We start from the raw sequence: 9,692 nt of genomic DNA, 5'->3' as shown, positions 1-9,692 counted from the left end.
GCATCATTGAGAAATTAATTTCCCATGACAAATTTCTCAATGAAGAGCAGAGAGAATACGGAAGTGACTTACCGGCGCCCTCGGCTGAGTATTTGTAGCTGGGTTCCGGGGCCACGGGAATGAGCCTGGAATATGTTTCGGGCATCATTTCCTTGATCATTTGATGGTAGGAGAGTCGGAGGCATTTGTGCAGAACTTCCTGGATGAATTTGGGACGAGGATGTTCGGGTTCGAGGAGGAGGCAGCTGTCCCAGTCATCCCAGGACCAGCGAAACTGGAAGTTGCTGAGATGGTAGGAGAACCAATTGACGAATCTGTCGAAGCAGGAAGTGTTCATGGAATCGATTCGCATGAAGAGGATTTCTGTGGCTTGGGCTAGGACTTGGGGCATTGTAGCCGGTTGCAGTTTGCAGAGTTCAATGAGAATGGATCCGTAGCAGATTTCGAGGTATCTGGGCGTTGGCATGTGGAAGAGTTCGGCGAAAATGACTTCCACAATGCAATATTCCAGGGGAATCTTGCTCTTGTACGGGAAATTCAGGAGATGGGCAGCACAATCCTTCCTCTCGACGTGGTAAGTCTCAATGATGTGATGGAGATGCTCCTCAATCAAAAAGCGCTCAATTGAATGGGCTCCGGGAAGAATTGGCCCATCCGGGCAGTCAGTGTAGTCAAACATTCTGTAAACGACCCAGGGCATGGGATAGGTATTGCTCTCCTGGTGGAGCGGAGGATGAATCACGGGCAAATTGTGCTGAAGGGCTTCGCACAGAATTGAATCAAAGGCCAAATACGGCCGAGGAATATGCTTTTCCGCCCAATTATCCTGACGCAATTTCCGTATCTGAGCCCAGAGGCAATCCAGATATTCCTCCTGAGGATGAGGAGCATCAACTGACCAAACCCTAAGGGAATTGTGATGCTTCTTTGTTCTCTTATTCAAGAAAACCTCAATTTTCACCAACAAACTCTCCAGTGCCGTCTCCTTCTTCTCATACAAATCCCTGCCCACCCAGGGCAGTGTCGACAGCACCGCAAAGACATACCAATCCCTCCTGACCTGAGGCACAGTATCCTCATTGGACACATCAACCATATTGTCCAACAGTGCCAGGAGCGATGTGGCCGAGATTACATGGCAATTCACCAAATCAGCCAAAAATCTCAAAGAATACCGAGCAGCATCCCAACGACAAATCTTCAGGCTCGACTTGAATGTCTTGACAATGTAATCCACCAGCTCCCCGCCAAAATTATAATTCTTAGCATTCAGCAAACCCACCAGTGTCGTGTAAATTGTACACTTCTCCGGCATCCGGATGGCACAATCTGAGAGAATGCGCAAAATCCGGGCCCTGAATGCCCCCAAATCCGCCTCAAGCACAGACACCAATCCCTCGAGATTCGACTCAAGGGACGATGTACTCTTCTCCCCCACCCGAATAATCAGACTCTCCAGGCGATCCTCCACCTCCTGAGACTCCGATACACGGCGACGCTTCCGGCCTCGCTCTAAAAAATGTCCATTTTTTCACCCAGAATCCCAAACAAATTTTGAGGTTAGGCTCCCCCGATCCAGCAGGAAAAACCTGAAATTCCCCACTTACCGGGCATATCTTCATCATCATACCCCCTCCGACGCAGCATAGTGTCTCCTTCCAGGATTACCACGCACTTTTATCACTTTTCGCAAGGTATTTTCCGCGAAAAACTCGGAAAAGGCAAAGATTAAAAAAATTGTTTTGCAAAGGGACGCTGTCAACTTCGTGTGAACCCTATAAAAACAGCATCTGCACTGCATTGTGCGATGCAAATCAACATGGAAACAACAGCGGAATTGTCCCATCCTTCCACGGAGAAGATTGAGAATTAGAAACACAAAAAAAACAATTTTGGTACATAATTTGTGATTTTCGCTTAATTCACATATTGCTGGCAATAATTATAGCTCCTCTCAATAAATTTGGTTCCAGGGGATTTGTTTTCAATTACAGGTAAATATCTTTTAGAAATTCAATTAATAACTTTATTAACCTATTTACAATGATTGAGAAAATGTCTAACTCTTTCGCGTCACTCTTTTATTCAGCAGATGAATTCATGTAAAATTGAGTTTTTCCTAATGCTTTATGATCAAATATAATAGTTCAGAGAGGAAAAAAAAATTTCCATTGCGTGAAAACTCGGAAAAACCCCGGGTCATATATGACCCTGTTGTCCTCAAGGGAAGTGTACATACCATTTTCAAAATCTATATCACGGGCTTTTTAAGAGTTTTTTTTGCTTGAAGTTACTAATTTGGCCAAAACCATGGCAAACTGGATTGTCTTGATGAACACTGTACTCCTGGTGTTCAAGGAATCTTCCTGGTAATCCCTTGAACAGTCACTGTCACAATATTTTGAGTGGTATTTGGCAAAAATAAACTTATCCACATATTTATTCACACACTATACAATTGCACAATATGAGACGCTTGCAGAATACTCTAAAATATTTCAAAATATGTTACAATTCATGGGATATTGAAATGTCCAGGAGCAAGATGTTCCACCTGCATTTCACAAAGAAAAACAATGTCCCAACTACATTTCGCTATAGGTTTGGGACGAAAACACTGTTACCCTTGCCGAAAAGAGGGTCATATATGACAATATATGACCCGAAAAATTCTACACGCTTTTCTGAAAAATTGAGAGTATAGTTTATTATATCAATATATGCAATATACAATCTTTGGATATTCTATTTTGTGTTTCTAAAGAACTTTTTGCTGAAAAAAAAATTAATATAAAAAATTTTGAAAAAGAAAAGTCATTTCACAAAGTTTGAAATTAGTGATTTTTGATCTCAAATATTTTCTTTTACTGAATATCTGGAGTCTTGAGAAAATTAGCCAAAAATCTTACATCCTTCTATTATGATGTCGCGCACAAATCGATAGATTTCAATTAATGTAAATAGTCAAAAAAAATTGTTTTTCCCCGGGTCATATGACCCTAATGACACGAAAGAGTTAAAGAACAAAAATAAGAGATTAATCAAGGTCTTGAAGGGAATGGAACTTGACAACCAAAAAATTTCCAAGAAAATGACAATATCCTATCACCATTTAGACGAATTTGTTCATATAGCCGATATACAAGCCTTTTAAACCTCTCCCAGGGCTAAAAATCTCCTTTTGTTAGAGGCAAAAGTGTGCAATTTTCCGTGTTACAGTCGAAAAAAAAACAAGTTTTCAACCGACTGCTTAGTCTCCAACTTAGTCTTCAATTTAGTCTTAGTCTTCAACTGCTTAGTTTCATCATGTCCTGTTGATTTTGTCCCATACCAATCCTAAGTGACTAAGGGGGTCTTCAAAAAACTGGAACAAAAAATTATCAAAAAGAAGCTTTTTGCAGTTTGACAGAAGGTGTTTTACGTCATTGACGTAAGATAAAATTATTTTTTCCAATAAAAAAATTGTTAAATCTTGTCATAACTTGTTTTCTGTCCGAAAAAATAACTTTACTCTCTCAAATTCGGGCATTTGGGACCGAAATGTTACCCGAACTAAAGAGAAATTCTGGCATCAAATTGTTTGACATGGAACGATTTCTTGTTCATCTGCATACTCATATTAAGTTTAAATACTCATACTTACGGAAAATTTAATGGAAACCCATTAATTATGCAAAATTACATCATAACTAAGACAAACCATGGCAAATTTGAGCATATTTGCTTCATTCGAAATCTTGAAAAATGTCGATAAACTTTTTTTCAAATCTAACTGCTCTCCGAATGAGAAAGTAGTCTGATCTTAAAAGAGACGAATTAGCGAGAGTATACTGTACTTTTAAATGATTTTTTTCCAAAAAAAATTTCAGAGTTTTTCCAGTGGAGCAATGATTGTTGCCAGAAGTTTACAGTGCCCGCTTTCTAATTTAAATCGACGTAATCCTGACGAATTCTCGACGGTTACATTTGAAATACTTTTGAGGTTAGGTATGCATGTGAGTTCAGCAATGAAAATGAATTGTCCTGTGCTGTTTTGTGGAAAAAATGAAGTACAATAGCGTAGAATTCTCTAATTATGCCTTTTTAATCTTCTTTAAAACTCTTATTCCAATTCTACAAAAAATCAACAAAAAAAATTTTGTATTGTATTTTCAAATCGTTGAACAAATTCAAAAAATCCATCCAGATTACGAAGCGGGCATCTGTCATTTTGTCTCCCAATCATCCGGATTACAAAGCGGGCACTGTACTGATCAAATCCAATTTTAACTATGTCTTAATGCCCAAGGTTCTTTACCAAACCATTGGTGGCTCTATTAAAAGGCGCCGAGGACATATCAACCAGGATCCTCAGATTAAGAAGCTCCTGGAGGCACCCGAAGAGCAGGAAAATATCAAGGGTAACTCATTTCGAGGAGCTCGAGCTAATCTGACCAGGGAACCCACGGGGAACACGGGAGACTCGCGGGGAACTCGAGGAAATCATACATTCTTCAAGGAACTCATATCAGGGAACTCACGGGGAACTCGTACATTTCTTCAGGGAACCCGGGGAATCCGATACATTTTTCAGGGAACTCTCACGGAACTCGGTGAACTTATATACTTTTTTCAGGGAATCCATACATTTTTTTCAGGGAGGTCGTGGGGAACCCATGTATTTTTTTCAGGGAACCCAGGGAATATTGTAGTTAATTAATTAATGAATTAATTACAGTACAATATTCAATTTAATTAATTATTGTAATTTAAAATGTTGCAATCAAGATTTATTTGCCACCAAAAAGTGACCTAACTTTTTTTTCTTATATCGATACAATTTGGTTACAGCAATTGTTGATCCAAGCGACAATTAGTTAACAATATTTTTCGGTGGAAATTCAACGGATGAGAAAGGTACAATTCCTCAGACACGAACTGAAGATTCCAACCTTCCATAGAATGTTGATACATTTTTTATAGGGAACCAAGGGAACCTCCCAAATGCCTTCAGCGCCATCTGAAAGTAGTTCCCGTGGCGTCGGTCTTTCAAAGTTTTTTTCCAATTTTTCATTCGCGTTTTTTGTGAGCCTTTTTGCACATTTTCTCAGGTGTTTTCTATTCCAATTTTCCCATCTGTGGTTCCCTAAGGAAGGTATTTGAGGGACAGGAAGTAGTCAGCAGAATGTCCTTTACAACTTCAAGTAGATTTTCCGTGTTGCAACTCGTGGGCGACAATCAGAGCAAAAAATCCAAAAAGCCGCCGGAAAATGCGGAAAATCCCGGTAAGAAGCCCAAACCGAAGAAGGCGAGGGAGAAGAAGGGTCCTCCGGAGGTGCAGAAGCCCAAAAAGCCAGAGCCTGAGAAGGAACAAATGCCAACAAAGGTGAGTTTCTTGATTTTTGGGTGGGATTTTTTTTTGAGCGGGATTTTCTGGGATTAGAAGCAGAAGCAGCTGGAGAGGAAGCTGAAGAAGAAGGAGGAGCACATTACAGAGAAGCAATGGTCAAATTGGCAGGCGAGGGATGCTGAACTGGTGGATGAGATCTTCGAGAAGGATCTCAAAGAAGCAATTTTGCTTTCGCAAATTGAGCAGGAAGGGAATCGGAGAAAGAAGGCTGAAGCTGCTCCTGCAGGGGATGAGGGGGCTGGGAAAAAGGGGAAGAAGCCGAAGAAGATCTCCCTGCAGGAGTTTATGGCCAAATCCGATGGGCAGGAGCCGGCGAAAACTGAAGGGGAAGAGAAAAGTTTCTCTTTCGGAGAGATCGAGGAGAGAGTCAGGGAAATCATCCGGAAGGAGCAGTATCGGATGATTGGGTGTTCGGCGAGTGGACCAGAGACTGTAATAAAGATCGACGATGCTCCAAGTCCAAATCCCGCCGACGAGGAAGAAGCCAAGGAGCGACAAATTGAAGCTCTCGAAGCTTCGGTGGTGGCTCTGAAACTCGAAGTGACGGAGTGGCAGATGAAGTACGAGGGCGCCACGAAGTTGCTGGAGGAGCAGAGTAAGCTGATTAGTGTACAATTGGCCAATCCCACGACTGAGTCCCTCCTGAAGCGCATTGATGAGCTCCAGAGGCAGCAGGTGGAACTTTACCACGAAATTGGGAATCTCCATGTGCTCCTGGAGCAGGAGAGGTCCAGGAATCAGGGAGATGGATCGAAGATCAAGGTGAGAAGTCACTGAAACTCATCCCTTTTCAGCTCAAAACAACCAAAATCTTTCCAGAATGGCGGAATGAAGAAATCCGTTCGCTTCTCTGCTGCCTGAATCCCAGGGCTGCTCTTCCCGGAGTTCCAGTCAAAGTATTTTTGCATTGTCTTGTAATCTTTTGTACCACAAGTGAAATACTCAGTAAAGTGATTGAATTAACCCTTTCCACTTTCTCATTTGCATTTTAATTTCCCGGATCCGGAGGGTGAGGAAAATTTCTTGGCATTATCCTCCCCTTCCTCCTGCTCTGACATTTTCTCTCTTTCTTGCGACACTTTTCCCCCTTCTGACCTTTTCCGGCTACTGGACTGAGGAAAAAAGCCATCGGACTCTATTTTTCCCGTCCTGCGTCGTTTGTCCGGCGATGATTTATTAATTTCCAACGTGCATTTGGGATTTGGGCAGAGTCATCGAAATTCTCCTTCGCACTTCACTGACCATTTGCCGCCGATGCAGAATTTATCTCTTTCCTGTCCCTTGGAAAAATTAATTGAAATGAATTTTGATTGTTTTCCACGCATTTATCACTCAAGGGGCTCTTAATTAACAAATCCAAAGGTTTATTTTATTTAATTCTTAGTTTATTTGAAGAAAATCTCTATAAAAGTTATAATAATTATTTGAAAAAGGACATTAAACAATTGAAAGGTTTAAACAATTAAAAGGTTTCTATTACCTGCGAATACCTTGTGGAAGTCGTGGAACTAGATTTCGATTTGGATGAAAAATAAAATTTAAAGATTCCCGCCCAGCAACGCAAGTTCCCTGTTTGAACATCGTTCAGCAAACGCGTTCGGAACAGGGTTCGGTCCAATGTAAATCCTTACGGGCTGGGAAAAAGCGAACGCGGTTGAAGCAATAGTTCTTTGATGGCCACCACTTTCTGAACATTTGGGAGGCCGCCACCGTCGCGACAGGTCGAACAGGGAACTCTTTCGTTGCTGGGCGCCACAAATTATCCACACAGAAAGTTAAGGGGAGAGCCTGAATTTCCTGAATTACAAGATCGAAAATAGATATGTTCTATTTCCTTAATAAATCGATAGATAAAGTATCTAATGCCCTAGACCACTTACGACTTAAGCCGGGAGACAGCTTAGCGTAGTTATAAGCAAAATGATGATTTCACTAAATTCCTATCAGTTTTCCACTAACTAAGAAATCTCTCGGCTTAAGTCGTGTGTCTGGGGCATACTAGCCCCGCGTGAATTAACTTTTCGCATGATATTTCGGTGCTTACTGATCCAACTAGAGATCAAATTGATTCAGAAATCACAAAAGGATTTGAAAATCAAAAAATTGGTACTTAACCGGTTCATTACCGATTAAGATTTTGATGCAGCCGGGATTGAAATTTCAATACCTTTCCAATAAATCCAAATTTAACCAAATCCGTTGAAAAATGAACCTTTCAAAGTGGTTGACTTTTGATCTCCTGTATTTCAAAATGTTGAATTTTCCGGTCATAGGTATATTTGGGCGAAATGTTCGTCTGGTCTACCTCTGAATCATATTCGAAAATCATTGAAAAGGCTTGGGCCAATTTTGAGAAAACCGAAAAAACATAGTTTTGAAGAGGATATCTAAAAACGTTTAGAGATATTTTTATTTTATTGGGAGTCATCGGAGACCGGAAGTCGATATCTCTTACCGTTTAAGCTAAAGAACAGTGACAAGTTGAAAGAAAAAACGATTATATAAATGCTTTCTCTTTGAGTTCGAGCAGTAAAAATTAATAATCAATTTAAAGTATTTTCGAAAATACAGAGATTGAAGCAAAAAAGCACCTTGCAGATTTACAAATGCTCATTCTCTTTTATTTCTACTTAAGGGGTTATATTGGTTTTGCAATTTCAAAAAATCCATTTTCTTATTCTTTTTTTTTTAATTTATTTTAAGAAGAGCACCACGGATCGGAATGTTAAGAGACATGCTCCATATTTAGTTAAAAATATAAACAGCAGGTATTTTTAAAAATATATTTATTTATTTACTATTTTTTTAAATACCAAAACACTTTTTGGTATTTTTGTTTTTGCTAATTAATCTATTAATTATTCATTTAACTATATCTGTGCGTTTCATTTTTAAATATTTACAATACAGTAATAAAAAATAGATGTAATTACAAACTTTGCACTCAGTACCTCAGATTGTCATGAATTTAATCAGGTGTCTTACTGAAAATTAGTTTTATAAATTAAATCTGAGTTAATGCGGTTAATGCAGTTTATTTCTATGAGAGTTAAATGGTAAAAAGATAGTTAATAATTTTTAAATGTTCATTTTATTTAGAGCAACGATACGGTATTAACCTGATTATCCGAGGAACACTGCCGATCGCTCGTGCTCTTCCCTTATAATCCCATATCCCATTTAAGTCAGATTCCCTTTAATTTTAATTTTTCATTCTTTAATGCCGAGAGTGTCAGAAAAAATCATTTCTGGCTTTTTAGAGCAAAACATAACCTTAAAATGACCATAGAATAATTTTTTGAGTCACTGGCCTCCCAGTAGTCCAAACACTCCAGACGCATTCTTTTAAGATCGGACTATTTTTAATTCAGGCAGCAGTAACATTAAAAAAAAATGAAGCGTTCTAGGCTTAGCGAAGTGCTCGAACTCATGATTTCCGTTGCTGTACCTCAAAAGTACTTTCACATCATTTATCTTTTTGTGGTTCTCAACCGATTTCAACTGTTCTGACTTTTTCAACCGAACTAATTTTTACTGTTCTTGAGAACAGTTTTTTCTGTTCGCACGAACAATGGAATTTTACTGTTCTCACGAGCAGTAAAGCCTACTATTCCACGAACAGTGTTTTTTTTCACTTTTCCTGTGAATAACATTTTTTTTGTGCCCATGAGCACTGAAATAATCTCTTTTCATGCGAAAGGCAAAATGTTACTGTTCCTACAAACAGTTTTTTTTTACTATTTCTGCTAATAATAAAATTTTACTGTTGTCACGAGCAATAAAGTTTAACTCTTCCCACAAACAGTGAAATTGTACTGATTCTAAACAAATCACTGTTCTGACGAACTGTTCCTAAATAGATTTTTTTTCACAATTTCCGCGAAGAATTTTATTATCCGCTGAAACGGTTAAATTTGAATGGAAAATAATAGTAGGGACAAAACTCTCTTACTTTAAGGTTTCTACACATTGAGAACAGTGTTCGTCAAAAATTGATTTTTTGACAGAATTATGACATTTCTACCTACAGCAATGCCAGCAGTGCTGACAATTTTCTTCAAAAATACATTTTTTTGATGAAAATTGCTTCCAATGTGTAGAGGCCATTACTCTTCCTGAGAACAGTAAAATTTTACAATTCTCACGAACAATACATTTTTTTTTATTTTAACATTATCGCTGAAAATATGCACTAAAAAATTAAAGTTAATACTGAACAACCCAGTTTTTTAATTCTTAAATTGTCTTGGTTTATCATGATTCTCCAACAAATTCCCCCAGAGTTGGCTCATGAGAATTTTAG

General features: G+C 38.9%; 2 protein-coding genes across 3 annotated transcripts in view; one reads left to right on the top strand and one right to left on the bottom strand.

Annotated features, from left to right (window-relative positions):
- The window catches only part of LOC129800110 (nuclear cap-binding protein subunit 1), a 41,929-nt gene extending 40,135 nt beyond the window's left edge, over positions 1-1,794 (bottom strand). The window contains exons 1-2 of the mRNA XM_055844489.1: positions 1,608-1,794; positions 73-1,512 (exon numbers count right to left, since the gene is read on the bottom strand). Coding sequence (XP_055700464.1) covers positions 73-1,512; positions 1,608-1,647 — 1,480 coding nt within the window. The 5' untranslated portion in view covers positions 1,648-1,794. The remainder of the gene's footprint in view (positions 1-72; positions 1,513-1,607) is intronic.
- A 3,216-nt stretch (positions 1,795-5,010) lies between these two features.
- Positions 5,011-6,352, top strand: LOC129804439 (G kinase-anchoring protein 1-like). 2 transcript variants are annotated; one of them, XM_055851744.1, is made up of 3 exons: positions 5,011-5,365; positions 5,426-6,151; positions 6,209-6,352. In XM_055851744.1, exons 1-3 carry the CDS (start codon positions 5,165-5,167, stop codon positions 6,248-6,250), a joined length of 969 nt encoding a protein of 322 aa, XP_055707719.1. In that variant the 5' UTR covers positions 5,011-5,164; the 3' UTR covers positions 6,251-6,352. The 2 variants fall into 2 exon arrangements, with proteins under 2 accessions (XP_055707719.1, XP_055707708.1); XM_055851733.1 differs by having other exon boundaries at positions 5,423-6,151.
- The last annotated feature ends 3,340 nt before the right edge of the window (positions 6,353-9,692 follow it).

Source organism: Phlebotomus papatasi, chromosome 1 (assembly GCF_024763615.1).
Source record: "Phlebotomus papatasi isolate M1 chromosome 1, Ppap_2.1, whole genome shotgun sequence".
NCBI lineage: Eukaryota > Metazoa > Arthropoda > Insecta > Diptera > Psychodidae > Phlebotomus > Phlebotomus papatasi.
The sequence above is the reverse complement of the archived record's forward strand: the minus strand, read 5'-3'. Positions and strand labels throughout refer to the sequence as shown.

Excerpts from the sequence above, each read along its gene's own strand:
- LOC129804439 (XM_055851733.1), top strand. The coding sequence starts at position 5,165 with ATGTCCTTTACAACTTCAAGTAGATTTTCCGTGTTGCAACTCGTGGGC. Across the intron at positions 5,366-5,422 it reads AGGAACAAATGCCAACAAAG|AAGCAGAAGCAGCTGGAGAG; the intron begins GTGAGTTTCTTG and ends TTCTGGGATTAG. Across the intron at positions 6,152-6,208 it reads GAGATGGATCGAAGATCAAG|AATGGCGGAATGAAGAAATC; the intron begins GTGAGAAGTCAC and ends AAATCTTTCCAG.